The sequence below is a fragment of the Platalea leucorodia genome (assembly GCF_965183815.1).
Source record: "Platalea leucorodia genome assembly, chromosome: 4".
In the NCBI taxonomy this organism is placed as follows: domain Eukaryota; kingdom Metazoa; phylum Chordata; class Aves; order Pelecaniformes; family Threskiornithidae; genus Platalea; species Platalea leucorodia.
Genome location: NC_138826.1, coordinates 40542994 through 40567254, shown reverse-complemented (window position 1 = coordinate 40567254; position 24261 = coordinate 40542994). Strand labels below are relative to the sequence as shown.

Below are 24261 nucleotides of genomic sequence, written 5' to 3'. Positions count from 1 at the left end.
AATATGTTAGAAAAATCACAAAGGAAATTGTTCATCTATTTTGAAGTCATCAGTGTAAGTTATTTTAATCTCCAATTTTTTTTTTTTTGCTTCTCCCTCTATATGGCATAAAACTGTGCATAACCACGTGCATTTTACAATTGCACTTTTATTTAAAAGAACAGGAAAAATGCCTCTTTAATACACTCAATACTCATGTGCTTTGTTTAAAAAAAAAAAAATTCCACGATTCCACGAAAGAACCGATTGACCTCAGAACAAATCTCTCGTATTAGCATTTTCTACTACAAAAGCAATGTAACTCTTCTGTTTCTCAATGGCAGGTTGGACAGTCAGGGTGCAGAAGGGACTACACATATGCATGAAATTCAGCAGATTTGGCAAACTCTGCTTCACATCTCCTGATCTAGTCTCCTCAAGCTATTTTTATCGCAAGAAAAGGCTGCCTTCCAGTAAAATGACTGCATGCTTTTTCCTCTCTTTTAAATATTTTTGCATTTTATAATAGCTGTCTCTTCACTAGCACAGCCAACCTCCCCTTAGGTTGTGAAAGGAACAGTTACTTCCCATACTGGTGGAGAAAATAAAACATTTCTTAAAACTTGGCTCATGTCCATATATGCACGACAGCAAACATTATACTCCAAACCACCTCCCTATGAGGATTCTGGAGGTTAATTTGGAAAAGTAGAACAATGTTAAACCCGATAAATTTAAAAATCAGAGTTAGCCGATTCAATTCTAAAAGACAAAACAACCCCTGTTTTTCAAAAGAGAAGTCTGAGCCCTGTAACACTTCAGCAGACATGCCATAATATACTTTCACATCAAACACTGATACACCAGCTTTGAAGCTTAATGCAACTTGAAATATTTAAATGTTCTTGAAATGTCATCAGATGCACTGATCAGCATGTACAGACTTCTGTGCAAGAAAAACAGAATTATAATGAACTCAAAATAAATTTTAGACTAAGATCATTGAAAGGAACTCTAAAGCAATACACAGTTTAATAGAATTAACTACATTAGCCAATTCAGGCAATGACTGTGCACCTAGGTACTGAGTACTGCATAAATGCAACACTTAAAAAAAGGCAATAGTTCTTCTGATAGTCAAGGAATCACAATTATGACTGCTTGTTCATATACAAAAATATGAACAAACACACATTCATGACAAGCTATGATAAAACAAGGGTGTTGAACAAAAATCAAGAAAAAGTTAAGGTTTCCACAGTAACATTAACTTGCTTACTACCCACATTTGTAAAGGCTTTAATTTTTCAATTATTAAAAATAGCATTAAGTTGAGGAACTAAGTCCAATTTAACTACATTGTAAGAAAAGCTGTGGGGAGAAACTGTTCCCTTCCACTTGAGGAGAGATGGAAACATGCTGGGAGCAGAGGTGGAAGGTGTGGGGAAACAAAGGCTCTTCCTGAGGCACCACTGTCACCACTCTCTGGAAGATTTTTGGGGCACAGTTACCAAAGCATCATCCGACCCACCGTTCCTTAGAAAGCTTCTGCTCCTTCCAGTCTACTGAGCAAAAATACAGCTAGGCCCTGTGACGCTAAACAGCAGGCACCAGCCTAAATTACAGGGCTGGAAGTCAGCATGTTCAGATGTCTCATGTCCCTAAGTATCTGAAGAATACATTGCTCAGAACTAGGAAAGTTCCATGTTAAATTAAGTAAGTAGCACAACAAACTGGAAGTTTGCAGCAGAGGCAGGGAAAGCATATAATTGTTGATAACCACTAGCCCGTTAATGATAATCCCTTTGATCCCAGTTTTCATTCACTAAGCATTTTCCAATTTTTAAACCAAGCAAGGCAGAGCCCACAACCAGTCTTGATCATTATATGGCACCAATGGATTCCTGGGAGTAGCTTATGCTGAGAGCTGAATGAGGAAGGGGCCTTGGGACCCCCCAAACCCCAACAAACATTTTATTAAAGATGATATAATCGCGAATATTCACTATCCACACTTACTTAGTACCTCTAAGTGCTTACTTGCAGTGAACTTATTTTAAAATGTAATTTCTTATTTCTTTTTTTTGTCTCACAGAGGCTAAAAAGGAGAATCACATGGAACCAAACTGTAGATCCACAGATATCTAACTTGAGCCATCCTGCCAGTCCCAGCCAGCAGGAGCAGACTGGGATCCTTCACACGGACCGTCCCCTACAGCATGAAGACATTTTACCAGTGGGTTTGGCAGTTTACGCGGCTCACAGAGCCGTGCCAGGGCTCTGAGGAAGCGTCCTGGCCCCAGTTCTGGAGGATACCTTGCTCTGCTCAGGTTCTTCACTGTACTGTCCCTCTGGTGTTGCCCCACCTCTTCTCTCTAGGCCTCCTCCCAATGCAATCTCATCTTCTTTCCCCACATCTTATTCTTTTGTACGTGAGTAATTAAATCAATTTCCCTTATCTATGTGCACTCCTTGAACTTGTATTGAAAGGAATTAACATCTCCCAGTCTGAGCACCTGACACCACAGTGACAGCAGGACAAATTCTGTTCAAATCATGAAGCCCAGGAACAGCTTAGTCTAGTTAGAAAGGATCTTCACGTATGGATCATGCCCAGTGCAAACCCAAACTTTCATGGTGGGATGGTGTCAGTCTATAATGGTATCAACAGCTACTCTAAGCTTTCATACCTTGCTCAAAAACACTGTACCAGAGTGCTCATCACTCACTCAGACAACCTAAAGATACCTCTATAAATTAATGAGACATACTTCACTTTCTAATTTTAATGTCGATACCCTCTGGCTATATTTTAATATACCATTACTGCATAAATTGCATGAGAATGCCCTATCATTTTGGGAGGTCAAGCATGAGGACATCAGACATTATGTTTATTTGCTGAATTCCTGCATAACTCAATATACCAAGTATTATGGCTATCATCTGTATCATTTGACAGTGTTCCCATGAACTAGATAATGCACTTCATCCCTATGACATTATGCTAATATTAATCCAATCCATCAAGTTATATAGGCTTTAAAGAAATTTAGCTTTGATGGTTTCTGTGACTGGACTAAGTCAATGTCCTTTACTCAGCACAAAAACATGAGCTCAAGGCCTAAAGCTGGTGCCGTTTTTGAAATGTGGCTTCCCTGAAAACTAAAGTACAGTCTCAGCCCAAAATTATTCCTTGCGCTTCCCTTCCAGACATGAGCAACAAAAACATGGCAACCTTGGCTTTCCCCAGTAAGTCAGCTGACTTCTAGCTTTCAGAGACTTTTTGCTCAGATAGTTGCCTGCACTGCAAGCCAGATACACCAGATCTAACTCTGACCCAGAACCTATGTACTCATGTTAACACAGAGTACAGCCCAAGTTAGGAAGCTTTCAGCTTGGCTTATTAACTGGGGTTTAATGCCATGCTAACTCCGCTTCACAGCTTTGATACGGGAGCTGGCTGCACCTTGCTGGCTCAGAGAACAGGTGGAGACGATCTGTAAGTGCTTGTGCCTGACCACGCAGATGTGACTTGCTTTATACTTGTAATGGACAAACCCAGTACTTTTATTCCTGCCATCTGGGTACAGAACATAACTTAGGTCCATGTTTAATGCAAACAATTAGAATCTAAATTGAACCATTAACAGTGGCTCATTGAATAAATAAAATATTGAACATCATGTCTAGCGTGGTAACTGAGATCAGTATCTCTGCCATGAAACATGTTTCATGTTTCACATGTTTCAGATGGTCATAAAAGCTTTTGTTTGTTTGTTTGTTTGTTTGTTTGTTTTTTTTTTTAAAAAAAAAAGCTTTAATTCAGTGACTTAAAAAGATTAAGCACACACAGTTTATGGCCTTCCTATAGGTCTGCCTGGAATTAAACTTTATGTAGTGTTTGAATTTCCTCAGGAATTATTCCATAAAGATAATGCCTGGCTCATACTTACAAGTACTTCTGCTTTGCTGCTCAGTCCTTTTCCATAATTGTCAGTTGCAATGACCTGAAACTTGAAATAGGATCTTCTCATATTTTTGAACAGCATAGCAGTTTTTATTAGCCCTGTGTAAGCTTCAATCACAAAACCTTCTTTACCATCCTTGATTGGAGGAATGATGAGTCTGTATTGCATGGCACTGAAATTCCCAGTGTCTTTATCATCAGCCTAATAGGAAAAAGAAAACAAGCAGAGGCAAATAAAGTAAATATGCATGCAAAGAATCATTAACCTTGTCCTTTAAATAAAGTTGCATATTGGTCCAGCAAATTTCTGCCACTGACGTTTAAAACATTAGATCCTGGAGAGCAGATATCGCTATTACTTTAAATGGTTCATTTAACTTTGCTGCATACAGTTTTGCTTTTCCAGTAATTTCTTTCTCCTGTGCTGGCACTAAACTGCTCAAAAAAACCCCCAAAACAAACAACAAAACCAAACAAAAAAAAAGAAAAAAAGAAAAAAAGAAGAAAAATATAAATGGGCTTTTCAAGTCTGCAACATACTAAACAGGTAAGAATAGTATAATTCTGAGACACCTCTACTGCCAAATTCTTGTTGACAAATATTGAATATCAAAGAAAAAAAAACTCAGCAATGCATTCACAAACTTGCACAACAAGAATGTCCTCCCTCTTCTTAGAGACATTCTGCACCCTCATTGATTGAGCACATGTATTTTTGGAGTAATTTTATCCTTTTTTATTTAAAAAAAAAACAAAAACAAAAAAGGATTGAGCGGCATTCCTGCAGTGCTGCACAATGGACCTGATGTACAGACCCAATGCAGGACACAAAGCTGCCCTGGCCTTCTCCCATTGCTGAGGTGCTGCAGAATTAGGATGCAGTCCTGGCAGCCCCAGGAACTATGTCATTTCACCTGCCTTGTGCCTGACAACCCTGCCTAGCCCCGTTCCGGCCTCTCCAGACCTACTCCTTTGCACAAATCATGCTCCTGTTCAAAAGGCAGTACCCATAGCCAGATGGGAGTGTTTTTGAGGACCCTTATAACGTTTTCAGGTGCTCCATCTAGGAAGGGGTCAGTGAGATGGTAGCTAATTACTGCCTGTACATTTGCCCACTCATTAGACTTGGGCACTGCCTCAGCATCTGGGACACTTCAGCATCTATTAGCAGGCTTTTATCAAAACATTGGCACGACTTTTTAAGCTTGTGGCTTCAGCTAATGTTGAAGAAAAAACACCCTTAACTTCAAAAAGGTGCTGGTCTTTGTGTAAAATCCATACCTCACCATGACTTAAAAACAAAAACAATAATCACAATCTAGTCAGGGTTTATGGCAGTGTGAAGAGCTGTTTACCATGACACACCACTGCTGTCTAAAAAAAGCATTATCTGTGCAAGGTCATTAAGCCTTCAACAGATGGCCGTTAATCATCATTAATTGCTTCCTCACCATCAGTGAACAAGATCTAGAAGGTGCAAACTTTTACTAACTCCTATTTTGTCTTTATTTTCTGATAATTTTCAGGCAATATCAGTGAGGAGATACAAGAAGCAAGTCTATGCAACATAGTGATTGCATTGTGCACCATCAAGAGATACCCATGCCAGACAAATGATCCCGGTACTCAAAACTGTATGTGCTTTCCATGCTACTCTGACTGCTATCAGACCAGATGGAATAGATATAACTATACAGCACTCGAGCAATAATATCTGGGCTGGTTTAGCTAGAGGTAGCAAACGTGTTTCACATAGCACACCGATGTGCTGCAGAGCTGCCCAGAAGATGAGCTCCCTTGATGACACTGGCTGCCACTCATCACAGAGACAGAACTGTTTAAAATGGTCCTTGCATCCTTTGTAAATGTTTTGGTTTTCTCTGAATTGACAAAGCTTTATCTAGCTTGGCTACGAAAAGCACAAATATGAAATGTGTTAAAGTGCTTTTGTTCTCTAGTTCTATAGCTTTTTTTAAGGCTTTTAAAATCAAGATTACTATGACTTTGGGTGATCTCAAACCCCTTTATTAGCATTTTTAGGAAAGATGGGGAAGGTTAAAAGCTTTCTGAAATTTACCCCTTTCTGTCAGTCAAAAGGTAAAGATATCGTTGAGCTTTTCCGGAGCACTCCTGCTATCCAACCGGCATGGGCTGTCCCCAGCAAACAACCCCAAAACATCACAGAGCCAGCAGACAGGAGTTTGACAGGTGGATTTTCAGGACTAGGCTCATTTTTGGCTTTCCTTTTGACAAGTAAATTGCTGAAGGAACAAATAAATGTGAAGGGATGCTATATGGCGCAAGGAAGTGGCTGTACCTAAAAATCAGGTCGATACACAAGTGCTAACAGTCATCACTATTTGAGACCTAAATGTCTGTGCTCAGCTCTGAGCTCAAGTCAGCCCTTTTAAGAAGTGCATAAATGCAATTTTAAGAATTGCACAACAGGATACCTTCATTCCTCCTGCAACTGTACCAACTTCAGTGACCTTATTGGACTCTCACTCCCACCATGGTTTCATCTGATGTATTCTCAAATTAGCATGTTGTGGTGGGTTGACCTTGGCCAGCTGCCCGAGGCCCACCCAGCCGCTCTCTCACCCCCTCCTCAACAGGATGGAGGTGAAAATAAGATAGAAAAAGCTCACGGGTTGAGATAAGGACAGCGAGCTTACTTATCAATCACTGTCATGGCAAAACAGACTCAACTTGAGGAAAACTAATTTACTTTACTGCCATATAACTAGATTTGGACAATAAGAAACAAAGACAAGAATTAAAACACCACCTCAGCTGTGCCTGGCCATGGGGCTGTTGGAACCATTAGTACCCGGCCCAGGGCAGCATCGGCCTCTCTTCACAGAGACCCCTCAGTGCCCACCTGGGCATGGGCGCCCTGTACACATCTGAAAATCAAATATTTCACTTCAAATACCTGTCCTTAACCAAATACAAAGGAAATCTTAAAATTACAACTAAAAGATTCCATGCGAGTACTATTACTACTAACATTACTCTTACTACTAACATTACTCTTACTACTAACATTACTCTTACTAAAGAAACATTTAAAACCAGCACGATAACAGAAATAAAACATCCTTGAAAATATGCAAACTATAGGTTACAGAGGCATTCAACAGAGCTTCTGTTGGTGCTTTTTGGATCAATTTTGGCTGTGTGTTCTAGGAGAGCTTTACATCCTCCATGTACTCAAAAAAGAGATCAGGAAGCCTCTGCCTGTAGTGGCAGGGGATAACATTTGGTACAACCCCTCCAGAAGACCACCTATGGGCTGCTCGAGAGACAAGAAGGAAACCTCTTTGAAAATTATTTCATGGTGATGCAGAGTGGCTATTAAAAATAATCACTTCTTTGCCTCATACCTAACAAATCACTGGGTGTGTGCATCTAAGACCAGGCAAGTACAAGTTGTACAACATAGCTCAGATTAAAGCCATGAACAACACAGAAAACATCAGTCTGGCAAAACCCACTGGCTTATCCTTACTCAACTTTGCATGTTGGTAATGGAGCTGGGGTGGAAAAAAAAAGTAATTCCTGTAATCCCGCACAGCATGTGTTTTGGCACATGAGGCATGCAGGCACAGGTAGTAGAGCACTATCTGATCTGGCTCCTGTGGGGTCTTCGGCGTAGCGAGACAGGATTTACAGCGACTGCCTGGCTAACTGTCAAAGGCTCTCTGGAGGTGCCCTGCAAGATGAGCACTACGCCCTTTCAATAAAAAGCCAATTTCTTTCTTAAAATGGATTTATTAGATTGGTTCAGCTGGGCCATAAGCCTATCTTTTTTCATATTAGCAAATTCTATCTCAATAGAAAGATACGACTTTAAATAGTAGTTTGTTTCAATAACAAAAGAAATCAATTTCACCTTCAGTATTTCACGCTTGTATATGTGTGCAACTACAGACAACAAAATTTGGATCCAAATTAGGGTATTAATATTGCAGGCACAGACATTAAATAAAGTCAGCCTTTCTGAACAAACATCACACTAGTGTAGTTGCTTAGAAGTAACGGTATGATAAGTCTTGCAGCTGAGTTTAATGCATGAAACCTCAGTGAAAGAGGCATTTTGAAATTATAAGCATTCAGCCTCTAAAATCCTGCAGTTCAGACGCCCAAAGCTGGTAGACAGGCTAGGAGCTAATTTTCAGAAGTTCTGAGAATTCAGTGGCACTCCAGAGAAACTGATGGCCTCAAAATCATTACAGTTCAGGCTATTTCCATCCCAGAAACCATCTACACGCAGATGAGCAAAGCCAGGTGCAAAACAGCCTGAGGAACTCAGAAGAATCATCAGATTCCAATTTCAAATATTTTAACTTCATTGTTTCCATTTCCCCCCTTTTCACCACTATTCATACTTTGATCAAACGTAACGACGCTCAGTGCAACGCTCAGCTTTGCAGGACCACCAGAGAGAGCTTGTGAGCTGCTGACATTAATGTAGCAACTTCTTTAATACAGAGTAAGGATGTTTGCTATTCTTGTAATTTGTCCTGAAGGTAAATATTTTTGACACTTCATTAGGAAGAGATATACGACATCTCAAGAGTTGCGTTATGACTGTCAAAGAAGAGAAAGAGCTATACTTAATCTTAATATTACAGCAGTATATCTTCCTTTTGTTATGTGCAAGAAATACAGATGTCTCCTAAATTCTGCTATGATTGAGTACTGATAAATATGTATGATTTTAGGAATTATCAGGCCAAATTCAACCCTCCTCTAACTGAGCGCAAGCTCAGGAACGGAGTGTTGTTGGCATCACCGTGCACTGCCTCCAGCCCTTACCCGTCCTCTCCCACGGTGGAAGAGGTGCAACTGCTGGGGTACTCCCTAACCCCACCACAAAAGCACATTACACCGTCCAGGTATCAGCTGAAATATGCTGCTCTAGGCTCTAACATTGAGGGTACTTACTACAAAGTCATTAACAGTTTTCTTTTTTGTAACTTTATTGGCAGCTCTCTCTCGGAGCAAAAAGACCAAAAAGCCAAGCGTTCTCGGTGACTACATCTCCCACACACGGACTGCCAGCACAACTCGCAGCAAGTCATCAGAAACGTTAACATTCTTGGCACCGCAGAGGCAGCAAAGAGACGGACACTGTCGGCACCGGGTTCATTCTCAGATAAGCGATGTCTAATTCAGGCCAGCACTGCAGCGGCAATGGGATGAAGGGTACAGCTGCTTTGCTGCCAACAAAAAGTGCTTTTAACACATCAGTTGCCTTAAAACAGAGAGGAAGCAGACGGGTACTTTGTTTTGGTTGGTTTTCAGCTTTAGGAGGACTGAGAGGGGAAAAAAGCATTAGCTCAAGTATGGAAATATATAGGACTCACTAGAGCTGAGTCAAGAGGCATGTCTAGAAGACAAGAGATGAAAATATATGAGCTGAAAACTAGGAGCAACAGAGATCCCTCTAGTGGTGCCTCTGTAACCAGTTACAGTTTGTCCTATGTTTTTTCTGGTGTAACTAATTAACACAAGACTTGGGTTGCATGTGAGCACTTCACACAGCAGCTGTCCCCTAAGGCCATCCAAGTATCTCACAGCTAAGAATTTGGTGGAAAGAAGTCTCTAAAGGACGGTAAGTTTGAGGAGCAGGTACCAGGAGATGCAAAGCTACAGAACTCTGAGGAAGTCTGGCAAAAACAAGCTGGTGATCGTGAGTTCAAAAGTGCTAGACACAGGTAACAGTATAGAAGAGCACAGCAGTGAAGAAATACAGAAAAAAAAGAGGAAAACTGCAATAGCTACAACAAACTTACTGGCTTAAGTGTCTGTAAATCACAAAGTAAAACCGCATCTAAAACAGTACAATGGCAGATGTAGCTTCAGAACTGAAAATATTCAACAATCTGTAAATTCCTACCGGCAAAAATGGTCTTGTTCTAAAAGCTGTTTTATGTGCCAGCAACTGATTGGCAACAGTTGAACCTGCCATCTGCTTAGTGGCACTAAGCTAGAAAGAAGAAAAACCAAACCAAAACAGCCCAGTCCCATTCATTTTACATGCCCTGTTAGCATCCTCAGGCTCATGATTAAGGGTGACCCTGCTAGGGAGACTGGAAAACATTTAAAATTAACAATTGCATTTAACTCAAAGCAGCTAGTTTGAATTTAGCTCACGCTGAGAATGATAAAAATTGTAATCATCTGACGATTATGCAATAGCTTCAGGACCTGTGGTTAATGAAGATTTTAATGCTCATCCCAAACAAGCCACCAAATATGTCATCCCACTGGCAATTTTGGTGACAGTATCAGAATGTTATTGCCACATGGCATTGCTTCTACAAGTCTCACCGGGTGAGGGGATGAGTGCCCTACCATAACACTGTGATTGTGCGGCCACGTGGTTGCGCCTCACGCTGCGATATTCCCTGCAGAAACGTGCAGATGTGAGAAACGTCAAATAATCACCTTTCATGAGGGCTGCATGGAGCCAAAGATAAATTAATTTACACTTTAAATGCATCATTTGTTAGGCATACTTACAAAGGTACTAGAATAAAGAGGAAAAGAATGGACTCTGCTAAGTATATTGCTGATCACTGCCCAGCCCACTCCGAGTAAAGCCCAGCTCCACGGAAACTTCTGAGAAATACAGGTAGTAAGGAAAACAAGTGAACGAGAATTGCTCACTTTTTCCTCCAATGGTGTCAAAAACCCAAAGTGTGGAAACATGGATCAATTTTGACAGGCTGTCTCATGGGAAAAAATGTTGAATAAGAGGTATTCCCAGACTTGTATTTTGAAAAAAAATTAGAAACATTGGTTTTTATAGCATTTTCCTGCTATGCCAATAGCAGTTAGTGCTCGATATACTAGGTTTATGCGTACGTGCTGCGAGGCAGTGCAGATCACGCGGTTGATCCTCCATGGGATGGGAATGATCCAGCATTGCATACACTCCAGGCATACTCACCCCTTCCAGCCCCTGCAGGAGGTACTTTACTCTGGAAGGCACATGCAGGACTAACAGTGTTAAAACTGTTAGAAAATAACATAGCAATTGAAATAATCTAATGTTACATTTAAAAAAAAAAAACATCACAAAGGGTAGTAGTTTTTCTGAATACTGCCAAAGGAAAACAATAGTACTGTTCTTTTACAGTAAAAAGTTTAGGAAGCCAACATATTATCTAGAGGTATGTTCTTTGAAAGAAATTACCTGTGTGCTTGGAATTACTGTAATATTATTCTTAGCAGGGCAAGCAGCTCCCTGTCAGAGGCCAGATGTTACAGCAGATGCGCGTTTGAGGCTGTGCTGCTGTCACTGCAGATAGGCTTCAAAGTAGATTTTTACTTCTACCAAGTATGTTTTCTCCCTACAGATTACTCTCTGCGATTCATAAATCATATTTTAACTAATAGAAGATTGTGACTGGCAAAGCAGTTCATTTTTACAAAGAAGGAACTTCTCTTGTATATATGCAAAAGTAAAATTACAGAAGGGAAAACTTTGTGTTTCAGAGCAGAAAGCTGTCTCAAGGTGCCAAGGGTTGAATCTCACTTTTACAGAACTTGCCACTGTGAAAATTTACCTATCACCCCAAGGAAAAAGGAAATACCAAAAGAAATCTAGAGGTTATAAGCATGAATATAAAATAACTGGAGATTTAACATGGATAAATGCATCTGGGCAAAAAAGTAATCCCAGTATTCTCTCTCTGTGTAACACATAACCATACCCAGGAATTTTAAACATTTATTCTATCAATTGCTTTAGACCAGTATGCAACCGCTAAGATAGATTGCTTTCAAGGATTATGGTTAAGTAAAGAGTAAATCCTGTTCCCCTGTGTGTCATTAGGGTAAAATCTTGTAGCATAAAATAGCTTTGTTTTATTTTGCTGCTCTGTATATTAAGATATTCGAACAGTAATAAAGGATGAAGTTACATTATGAAGCCTATCAGAAGGGGGCACAAAATACAGAAAAGGTCTGAAATGAAAATACGATCAACCGTATTGTAAGAATCGAGTTTTCTTCAGGTTGTAACTGCATTTCAGACTCCACTGGCTCCTATTATCATCATCAAACCTCTCTGCTGGCTTCATATTAGAGCCATTTCTATCAAATAAGGTCAGCCACTTTCAGAGACTTTGATTCACTGGCATTTATTTTGGCAAGCTTCCTTTTCTGCAAACATTTTCAGTACAAAAAATACCTTCATAAACTGAGGAGTAATTCCGAAAGAATCTCTCTCTACTAGAATCAGCATCACTGATATTTCCATTAAATGCATGTCAACAAACAAAACTAGAGAGATTAACACTGTAAAAGAAAATGTTTAAAAAGAGAGGGCTAATAACACACCATTATAGGGAAAAGTCAATTCCTGCTCGTAACTTCCCTAAAGATTGTGTTGATTTTGGTTTTGTTTTTATAGAGCAGATTGAAAATATTGTGTATGTGGCTAAAGGCAGTCTGGTTCTAATTCTGAGGGGAAAACCAGGAGTTATACGAAAATAACAGTGGCAAAGCAAAGCAACTAATTCTAATATAATGAAATGCAAAGCAAATCTCAAACCACAAAATTCATAAATTAGTAGTTATGAGTATTACATCTCTTTTTAATTAACATATCATAACAAAAAGCACGAAAAGGCCTTTAATCGTGGAAATGGGCTCTTATATATGTTGAAAATTCTGGGGGAAAAAAAAAAGAATTGCAGAAAAGGGGAGAGAACATAAAAGGTTATTATAACACAGTCCCCATCAGGACTGTCCAACACCTGAAACCTTTTTCTGAGCACGACCAGAACTGTAACTAAAGCGGTTATCCAGCCTGCTGTTCCAGCTGTCCCACCACTGCAGGCCCAGTGCAACGGCTGCAGAGTGCAAGGGAAACCCAGACAACCAGCAAGCAAGACGTCCTGCGGCTGTCCTACCACCACGGCTTCTGACCACCCTTTGGTCTTGCATCACATCATCAGCCTGGACTCAAGAGATCTCATCTGTGCGTTGTGTATCTTTGATAGGCTTTGGGGGAAATGAGTAGGCTTAAAAAGACGGCTGTGTGAAACTGCCTGTAGATTTGACATGCGATAATCAGCCTCAGCTATCGTTTCAAGAGAAATGGTATTTAACACAGCTCCGCGTTTCCTGCTGAGCTATTAGCAATATAAACATGGTCTTTAAGATGCAAGGACTAAAGCTTCGGTTAAAAAGTGCCATTTGAATGAATATATTCCTTTTTTTTTTTCTTAGAGACATTAGTACTTATCAGCTTTCACAGGACACTAGCCTTAAAACAATCATATTCATATAGAATAATTCATATGGCATATCATTAACCAAATTAATTCTAATTAAAAGAGACTTTTTGATAATGATTTGTGACATTCTTCTGAGCTCAAGCTTCCTTTTTATCTACTTATAGTAATCTTTCTAGAAACCTAGAGCAAGACAACACATTGCCCTATTCTAAGAGGATTTTATATTCAAATGAATATATTTAAGAGAGCGGTTGCTGCTGCCAGCAAAATTGCTGCACCTTATAAAGCTTGGAGAAGCAATCTATAGTATTTGGCTTAGTCACATACGTAACTGCTTTGATGACGAGAGAAGTGTTTATCCAGTATTTTATTGGCCTATTTGTCTCTAAATTCAATTTGTGTGTAAGATTATGTACTGAGTACTGGTTTTCTTCTCTCCCCGCATTTTCTTTGTGTTTGGCCCATGGCAGTTAGGTTATTTCTTATTCCCAGTGTGACTTACTAGGCTGTATAGCATAACCAGTGCCAAGACTGGGGTGCTTTACAAAATACTTTTCAAGAGGGGAAGAACTGTGCTTTGATGGGAGGGGTTAAATTTTGATCAAGCCACAGAGTACAAAATGATTTAAGCAATTGAAGTTAAACACAGAAATGTTAAGCAGTATATTTGTGATGAATTTATCTAAAAACGATTTACATAAATTGCTATATTAAAAATTAATGACTACAGCAAATCATTAAGTACTGTTAAAGAGGAACTGATTGTGTGTGTGGTTTTTTTTTTAATTTGAAAGCTGTAGCTTTTGCGTAGGGCAATAAAGCCTGTCATCTTATTTTTATATAAATTACACTCATCAAAAATGAGTCATTCTTATGTGCCAATAACATTGTACAAAGAAAGAGAGGTAGTTGAGAATAACCTATTAAATGCCAAACTGAGACAGAACTGGAGATCTGCCTACAGCTTACGGGAGTGTCAGCAGGACACTGATTACCTAGGGCAAAGCCTGAGCAGCAACTGCCCTGCACACACCCCTGCCTTCCTCTGGGAAAACGCAGGCGCACGGCCGGGAAGAGAGCTGCGGGCACTGTAACACATCCCTTGGCCTGGACAACTGCTGGAAAAGGCCAGTGTGGATCTTGGTGGGGTAGGGATCACCTGGAGGTGAGGATGTGGACATAAACACAAGCTGTTAATCCTATCCTGCAACATAAGCCTCTCTCGGTATTAACACCAACGCTGTTCTGACATTTCAGAGTATTTTTCTTTTCAAAATATTGCAAAACTAGATACATTTTTAAAAACTTAAAATAATGTTTACCTCTTGCTTAACATAACCCATATACTCTCTAAAATAAAGACACTGAATTTCAACCCAGATTGTAATAAAAATTTGGAACCTCCTTAGTATCTACACTGGTAAACACTGATAGTTTAATATTTCCTAGCTAACGTCTCTCAGCTCATCTTTTTTATTTCCTATTTGATGAAAAGGAAAAAACATATTAGGTTAAACTGCCACTAAATGATAACTGCTGGCAAGTGCCTGCCACTGTGATTATTATGCTTAACTAATTTGATTACAGCAATGGCAAATAAAAGCAGGCATACCCTGTAAATCACATCTAACTGCAGGAGCCATATCAATATCTAAATACCAGCCATGCCGATTACTGCAATTAACCCACACAACCATTGATCTTTTCCCATGATTATTGCACCAACAGCTACTGGACAAAGCAAACCTGTTTCCACAGGCCCACTCCAACCTCTTGGCAGACAACAGGAGCTGGGTTAAAGCACCGTGGTAAAGCAGCTCCACAGTGCCCATGAAGACCTGCCCGCTTGTAAAGCTGTCCCAGAGCTTCGGCAGACTGAGCTCTCTATCGGTGCAGCCATGCTACCATGGTCTCCCCCTGAGGTAGATATAGGTACCCAGATGATGAGTTGCTATCTCAGCTCAAGTTATTATGTACTTAAACCCCACCTTTGCTTTCAATAGAAATAAACTAGCAATGACCAGCTTCTTGCAATAAATCTGACCCTTATTTTCAACCAACAACATCTCCTTCTGCCACTCCAGAAAAAGGCATTTCTTGCTAACGGAACCAGTGCTGGTGTTTCCAAAATTAGGGCTTCCAGCAGCAGCAGCCTCTGCCAGCCTGCCAGAAGGCCCTTGTTGGGGAATTTTTATTGTAACCGTTGAGGCAAATTAAACACATGTTTGTGCTTAAAAATATAAAAATATAATTAATGAATGTGATTTATTTTCTCTGAAAGTCTGCTAAAATATGGTTAACTACTAAATTATGCTATAAAAGTTGAGTTATGCAAAACTTTTTGCTACTATATGAAGGCAATCAAATAGAGTGCCAAATGGTTGCCTGCCTTTAGTGCTTCCAACACTTGGGGCAAGTAGGTCACCTCAAAAAAGAGAACTTAGACGTATTTTATCACTTTCACATGAGAAAGTAAATGTAGGTGCTCATAATGTGAATTATCTTCATTCATGACTTAAATATACCTTTCCACGATCTAGCCCATCTTTATGGTACATAACAGTTACAAAATTGACGAAAGAGTCACGAGAAATAGATCACTGTTAATGGAGTTGCATTTCTATGATATAAAAGCAGAAGACTGATCCTATCTCACCTCTGATCAAGTGCTGGTTTTTTCCTTCTTATTCTCTCTTCACTGAATTGGGTTGTCCTCATTTCTCTTCTAATATGCCCTACTGTTTTACAGACTTCAGTTTATCCTCTCTCCCCTGTGCAATTTCTGAAGCATCTCATCTCGCTTAGAGAACCAAACCTTGACAACCACCTCTACACGTTGACAGCACAGTAAATGCCTGGTACAAAACAATGGTATGACTTACACTAGCCCTGTCCACAGGAGCAGGAGCTGACATAGGTCATTAGGAACACGGATATTCACATGAAGGGATATAAAAATAAGGGCCTTGGAGAGTAATGAGTAGGAGCTGGTATTAAACATACACACACACACACACACACAAAATGACTGACAAAGAAAAGATGGACTGTGAATTTTCAAACAAGTGACTTGACTATCCAAATCATCCACTAATAACAGAAGTCTTCGACTTTCAGGTTTTCAAGCAAAATCTGTCACATATAGATAAAAATCAAGAGAAAAAACAAAGAAGCTAGGAGTTAATCAACAGAGTCTTTGCTGTACCTCTAGAATGCCTAATTTTGTTTAATACAAGGAAAACACTGACTCAATTCAGAGTCCATGCTTTTTTCGGTAACAACAATCTTACACTTTAATTTAAAATAAACACTTTCTTCTTCCGTCAGGATAATGGAATGTACATAAGAAACCAATTTAAAAGTTAATGTAACTTCTACACATTTAGTACCTATTTATTGCCAGTATCTCCTTGAAGTACAGGGGAAAAAAAGGCAAGTTTGGGTCCTAGTGTGCAGGAAGTGTTGCATACTTTTCTACAACGGTGACTGTATGGCATTGCTGTGACAAATAAAGTGACACTATTCATAATTAGAAAATGTTGGTTCAATATGAGTCCGAATAACAATGATTTCAAGCACCTATGATATGCAGTTTTACATCTTCCAGTTGTAAAAATTTTTCTGCTAGTCAACATCATGTTCAAGGATCATCAAAGTTGTTGTCAGTGCCAGAAGAATGAGAATATGCTGAGAATATCAGTTTCTTTTCAAAATTACTCAGATGTCATGAAAAAATTTAGCAACTATTAATGAATACAGAAGATGAAAGCAAATGCATTTAAAACTCCTACTAAGGAGTTTTTTTATGAGAATAAAAATTTGAATAATAATAAAATATAAATCCTAATAACTTTTATTAGAATAAAAATGTGAATAATTTCTACAGTGCAAGCTATGCGTGTACTTTATTAATGTTCTTAAAAATTTCAACTTGGAAAACTACTCATTTAATTCTCCTTGCCCGAACTCTTCAAGAATTAATTTGATTAGTTCTTCTCAACACTAATTGTAATGGGTATCGTTATTTAACTAACAGAGCAATTACTTTTTTTTTCCTAAAGGACAGCAAATAAGCTAACTAGCACCGACTGCTGAAAATGCTTGGTGCTAGAACAATAAATTACAGCCTGATTTTCTGCAGCAAGCACTTCTTAACTGTTTCTAATTTTACTTTAACTAAGCACACAGTTATGTTTGAGGCCATCCACTAGTAACAACTTCTGTCTTACACCTTGTTCTATTTTGCCTGTCAGCAAAGTCGGGGAGAATTCTGTCATATGTTTTACCAGAAGAAGGTTAGAGACATAAAATGGTAATTTCTTGCGTGTCTTCCTTTGTGTCGTCCTTTTCTGTCCTCTAATCACCTTTCTTGAGTCAAATGTTTCTGAAGAGTAAAAGCAGATTCCCTTCTTCATCCCCGAATATCCCTTACCTGGATGCCTGCTCTTTTTCACATGTTTCTTATCCCCTTGACTGACACACACGAATATCTGTGCCTAAGAAATAAGGAATGCCTCTTTGAAAACCAGGTAGGATTTCACAGCCTGTTCAAATTCTGTATGATCAACTCAAAATGTAATTTTACGTTTGTGTCTTATGTTTCGTTTACTTTCACACACATAACACTTTATCTAAGTAACTCTGCTATTCACTATTCTTTATCTACTCCAGTATCTTTGTGCCGTTCTGTATCTTCAGCACTTCTAAAGTTCATGGATTTGACACGATTTTCTGCTTCCTATTTTTGAGTATGCCAGGGCTTCAGCAGCTATACAGTTCTAAGAAACAATAACTGGCAAAATGTCTGGAAAACCAGACATTAACAAAAACATTACCCCTGCCTTCAAAACTCTGCTCAATTATGGTCTCAGATTACCCTACCAGCAACACTACTGCAATTTCTTTCATTTGTGCATCTAGAATTTCCTTTTCATTGAATCAAGCAGACATCTGGTTATATGTCACTACCTATTTTGTAAGGAGCAGGAATCTGGTATACCTTAAAACTTCACTACAGAAGATGGAGAAAAAGAAATTTATAAGAGGAAATTTTGCAATTCATCTTCTGAATGCATTATTTCCAACACACGATGCTACTTTTTTGTTCACTTTGTAATTCCTTTATTCACATGCAAGTAAATCTTTAAAGTAAACACAGGCATTGCACATGCTAGATGACTTCTTTGGCTTCATTTACAAAGTCTGAACTGAGTCTTCACAGTTGATGAAGTAGTGGTAAATAAACATGCCTTTTCAACAAGCATTCTGGGCTAATCGCTCTTTCCAGTTACCAATGAACAGCTTTAATCTCCTCTCACTGTAATTCCTCCCTACACCTTCCGTGTCATTCAGGATTGCTACTTCTTACAACCACTCAGTGTTCTCCTAAGAATACTATGAGAGAAGTTGCACTGACTTTGATCTGCTGACTGATCTTACCTGATCTGGTTGCCCAAATTACCCTGCAGGTTGGGCACAGGTCTTTCCATCAGGCAACTTTGCATGCTGCCTGCTGAACAGCATCTCTTGCTATGCCAGGAACACACTTGGGGCAAAGCGGTATTAAGGCTCCTTCACAGTTTTGCAGTTGGGAGACTGGCAAGCACAAGCTCAGCCTTAGCAGCATCCCAGGGCAGCGTGTACGGTGAAATTCCCGACCAGCCCCATTCAGTAGGTCTGGCTCTACCTGCTATGGCCTCAAACACAATCTGCCTGCAGAGGAAGCTGGGAAGAATTGGCGTAGGGCAGATTTATACACTGTAATGTTCCCTTTCCAAGTTATGTTCAGTAAATTCTCAGCCGTATGTACTTGGACTGCTGTATGAGTTTCTAGAAAAGACCAAGATGGATACTCTGGGGACAAAAAATTGCCTATGATAAGCACTGTAGAAAAAAAATAAGAAAAAACAAATACTCTGAACTAGTACACAAAGTAAACAAATTTCATCTACAGAGGCTTCTATCCAACAGTCAATGCTTAACAACTTCCCCCTTTTCTGCCATTCCTGGACTTACTTTGGGAAGGACTGCCACGAAGTAAAAAAGCAATGGACAACTTTAATAAGCTCTGATATTCTCTATTTCATTCCTGGTGCTCTAAACACATCATGAGGCCAAAGTAAAACTCTTAGCAGGTCATATTTCTGTGCCCTTTCATGCATAAGCTAGAATCAGCAACTTCAAAGCTATTCCACTAATGCTTAAGGTGAAAAAAGATGCAGGAGGCCTGCTGAGGTAACAAAATAAAGGCAGAGGAAACAAGTGGACTTGGAAAGTCCTGGCAACTCCAGCTGTCTCTAGCACAAAAGACTGCATCACAAAGCATATTATATAAAACAAATAGCTTTTATTCTAAGCTATTTTTCTGTCTGAAGCTAATTACATTCTATATATTATATTTCCTTGAATTTTCTCTCTCTTTTAAAAAAAACCCAAAACCCACAAACCCTATGGATAGTCAATTTTACTCACAAATTGCATCACAGTGCACAGACCTGAAATTGCTTTGCTGACACGAAACAGAAACTGTTCTTTCCTTTTTAAAGCATAAACATGCTCCTGCCAAAGAAGCAGTCAGAAGAATTGAAGGTAAAAACTAGTGTTGAGCACAAAAGAATCCTCTAAATATTAACGTATCTAAAATGATAGCTACGATTCTTCAAATGAAAAATGAGCAAATAAATTCAATAGAAATAAAACCTGCAAAACTCTTCTAAGCTCAAAATCAACCTTGTGTCAGTTACTGCTGGAATACTGGGCCGATGCATGCCAATCATACACACACAAGTGGAAACCGTGACACTCATATTCATGCTCAAACACTGATTTTATAAGAAGAATTACCCATTCTGTGTTCACTATACTTGATTATAAAAAGAAATAAAATGCAAATTACTGCCAGTGTCTGAGGAGCTCAAGCAGTTTTAGGAGAAACACATTTCGTAACCTCCTGTGAAAAATCAAACCAGTGAGTAAATATTTTTCCACCGCAAGTGAATGTTATTTAAAATAAATTTCAGTCTTACCTTAACTTTAAGCACAGAAGAGAACATTTTGGCATCTTCAGACACTCCTCCAATGTACATTTTTTTGGTGAAGACAGGCACATGGTCATTTTCATCCTTCACTTCAATAAATACCTTGGCTGTATTACCTAAAAGGAGGAATGAAAAGTATACATAGAACATTTGGCAATAAATCTTTAGCACCTACTGGAGTTGAAACATTTACAGCCCAAACAGGTCATGTAAAATGAGTGCGTGGATAGCACTGTAAAAATAAATACATTAGAAATAATAGCACATTTGGTATGAAAAGTATGAACTTGAAGGAAGTAAAGAGATTTCATGTTTGTTTTTTTTTTGTACTCTACCTTTATTGTTTCTGCATTTGCCATGTTTTCTGAATGAATCTTGAGCTGACATTTTTACCTTTATAGAAAATGAATCCCATTATCTGTACGCCTGCACTTTGCTATTAGGGCTATCTGAATTTGCCTGTAAGCAAAAAGCTGCCATGGCTTTCTTTAGAAAGCAAGCTATTTGGGGAAAATATAAGAAAAGACCTGTAACTAATTTTTCAAATAAATAGAAAAGCACAAGTAAGAATATTGTACTTTAGTAACACGGATTTTGCTCACATTACATTCTCACAAGTGTTACAAAGAGGTAAGGAACAAGTGATGTATACTAGTAGTTATGTTGCAAATAGCAGCTTGCTTTGCCCACTTCACGTGGACAGCTTGCTTTATGTATTTTAATTATTACTAACTCCCATGCAAATACCTAATGCGCGATTCTGCCGTGGTGTCTGTAAACTCACAAATGTTCATGCAATAGCGTTGGCAGAAACATCCTCCAGGTGAACGACATGATGCTTTACATTGCAGGTCAATGCAGCGTTTTCTATGCCTGCTTGAGCCATAAAGCACAAACACCGGAGAGGTTTGACCACGCGTGTGCTAAGCAGCCTCAACACCTAATGAATTTACTGTGTTAACTGAATGCATGCCTAAGCTTGTCTTTCAGCATGAACCTGGCCTGGCCCACGGGAACTCAAGAACTTCCCCCCCAGAGGTTCAACACACCTTCAAACAAAATACAGCTGTTAATTTGTGTTTTATTAAAGTTACTGATCCACCCCATTGAACAATAATAAACATCCCTCTCCTTCTGCAAGGAAAAAACACCTAGAAAAAATTATGGACCTAATGCGAAAAAGATTCAACTGCGCAGTAATCTATACCAACATCTGTTTCTCTCTTTCAGAATTGTATAATCCAGAAAGATTGCTGGAAATGATGATATCCAGTTCATTAAAACCACATTTTCAAGTGATAAATTGCCTCGTTTCAGAGTTGGTTTTCCCAGCTTGTTTCACTGCCAGGGTAATTTAAATGTTGCACAGGTGCCATGCTGATCTGAGTTAGCTTCAAAACGCAGTCTCATTTAGAAAGAGCTTAGTAGTGGTATCTTTAGGGGACAAAAAAATTAAAACCCAGACTATTTCCTAGACTGCCAAAGTCACCAAAGATATTCTGTCTATCTGATGGTCCAACTGATGGGAAACAAATGAGGGCTTCATAAACTTAACTGAAATCTGAGAAAAACATCTAAAATGCCATCCAATGCATTAGTATGGAGAGAAGAAAAAAAGAGAAAGGAAAGAAAAAAAGGAAATTACATTTCCTCAGAGGAATAATCAATTATTCACCTCCCACACTGATCTGTGCAGATATGTTAAACAATTTGTAGGTGCTGTTATTTCATGGGGAAAATGACTTCATAACAAGCTCTTTTTTTACGGATGTGAAAAAAAAAAGCCATAATCCAACATCTGAACGTGTGTAATGTGGACATAATGGCCTATTTGTAATCATCTCTAGTTTGCTTATGTTCATTTTAAAAGAACGCTTCTTACCTTGACTACATTATTTATTACAGTGAAGAAAAATTTCTGTCAAAGAGGTATTGTGAGGTCCTATGAATAGTCAAATCTCGCTCTTGTTAAACCGGATCCTCAATGTTTCTGGCTGCAATGCTAAGTTACAGTCAGAAACTGCAGCCCTGTTGAGAAAGATGAGATTCCCAGGCAAGCTTTTTCACTGCAGCTACACCCTTCAGGGAAGAAGGCAATTGAAGCAGGATTACAGGCAATGTGTGTAAGTGACCTTGCCCTGCTGAGCAAACAGTTCTATCAGTGGCTGGCACCAGTTTACTGCTGTAGGGAAGATCCTCATAGTATCACGTTTGGTGCTGGTAGGACTAGGCATTTGCTAACCTGCACTAGCTCTCTCTAATGCAAATTAAACATCTTTGGCATAGTGCTTACTATCTTCATCGTTTCAAGCCCGTTTTGGTGAGGTGGCTTAGCCTTGTGCGAAGTTTGCTTTGCAATTTGCTCAAAAACATTTGTTTAATTTGCTGGTAGTTCTCTGAGCTGCCAAAATGCTGATTTGTTTAGTGATGGTTGAATGCTTTGAAAATGAGAAATGAAAGTTATTACATTAAGCACAAAGCAAATTAAATATCCTGCATGTATACAGACTAACATTAGCATCGTTAACATTAAATTAAACATATACCTTCATCTTATCTTACTGCCTGATTTTCATACACAGCTTATAGTTCATTCGTTCTGGCAGACAGAGGGGAACGTGGCATCTGTGAACTCCTCACTACCGTGTGCTTTTTATCCGATTCCAACCTACAGCTGGCCGTAGTGAACGACTCCCAGCCAGTTACAGAGCCTGCCTTGTTCCCACAACGGATAAGCCTAGAAGAAGCACACATTAAAATCTCTCATCAGAAACCGTGTCATGCGTGCGAAGGTCATGCCAGACCCTTCACCATGGGGATGTCTCCAGCCGCTCGGCTTGCTTCAGTCAGATACACCCTGCACGTGGGGCTCCGGTGCCCAGAGACACAGGGCACGGTGCTCCTACGCCCACCACCCCTGCGCCTCCCGTGCCCTGCCCGACTGAAAAGGCTGCCCAGCCTGAGCACGTTCTTACAGCGTCTGGTTCAGACTCTGGCATCAGACTCCTTTTTCCTTCATATTCCAAATTGTTAATGCTCATTCTAAATATTGTTTGAATGTGGCTCTAGCCCTCTTTTCTGGTACCCAAAGGGAGGAAACAGCGTTCACTATATAATGTGCACTGTTAGTTACTGATACCCTTTGGCAGGCAGGACAGTGAACACCAAAGGACACCAATATTTACACTCACCGTCCAGAAGGGAAATTTTGTATCCCCGTGTATGTAAACCCTTGCTTCTTTGGTATTCTACATCTGGAATCCAGCTCCAGTTACTTTCTTTTTCATGGATTCCAGGAGTTGAAACCAGAATTTACGCCTCCATGGTACTTCTCGTGAGACCTCATGCAATCAAAGCATAATTCTTATTACTCTGACTGAGCTACCTAAATCGCTGGCCAGGTGAAAGAAGAAAGGATCTTTCCCTGGACAAAGCAGCACAGGACTGCCAAGGTGGCCAAAAAGAGCAGAGAAGAAAATTGACTGAATGGTCCAACTGCGTTCCTTCAGCTGTAAGGGAAGTGCTTCTCTGCACACAAAGTATGCAGATAGGATGTGATAAGCAAACAGTGTCTTTAGTTTTACTGCATGTTTTTATTGCTAAGACACATTCATTGTCTGGATTTTTCACACCAATCAGTTCAGTCACGAAGGTCAGGTCAGCCTCCCAGACAATTTGCACCGCAAAGGAACTTCCTGCACCACGATCTCCTGCAAGGTCTCCTGTGTCCCATTTGCCTCCTCTCTTCCAGACCCCCCTGAGATGAGCTGCAGTGCACAGAGCACACAGAGCTGCAGCTGCTTGTAAGTTATCTCCAGCTTATAAGAACCAAACATATTGCATGCACTGCTCCAGCTAACTGATCGCTCCATAGACTAGAAGACAAGGCATTTGGATCTTTCAGCTTCTGTGGTTTGTTTAAGGAGAGTGAAAATATCCTGAAAGCTGCTCTAAAGGAAACCTGAGGATCCTCTGAAACGCAAAAACTAGTAGATCATAAATGACTAACACAGAAAAC

General features: G+C 39.5%; 1 protein-coding gene across 4 annotated transcripts in view; it reads right to left on the bottom strand.

The window, feature by feature from the left end:
• The window catches only part of PCDH15 (protocadherin related 15), a gene marked incomplete at both ends in the record, with an annotated part of 380170 nt that overhangs the window by 45562 nt on the left and 310347 nt on the right, over positions 1-24261 (bottom strand). For all 4 annotated transcript variants that reach the window (XM_082311053.1, XM_082311051.1, XM_082311054.1 and 1 more), the window contains 2 exons: positions 3936-4151; positions 20232-20359. In XM_082311053.1, the coding sequence (XP_082167179.1) occupies positions 3936-4151; positions 20232-20359 (344 nt within the window). The remainder of the gene's footprint in view (positions 1-3935; positions 4152-20231; positions 20360-24261) is intronic.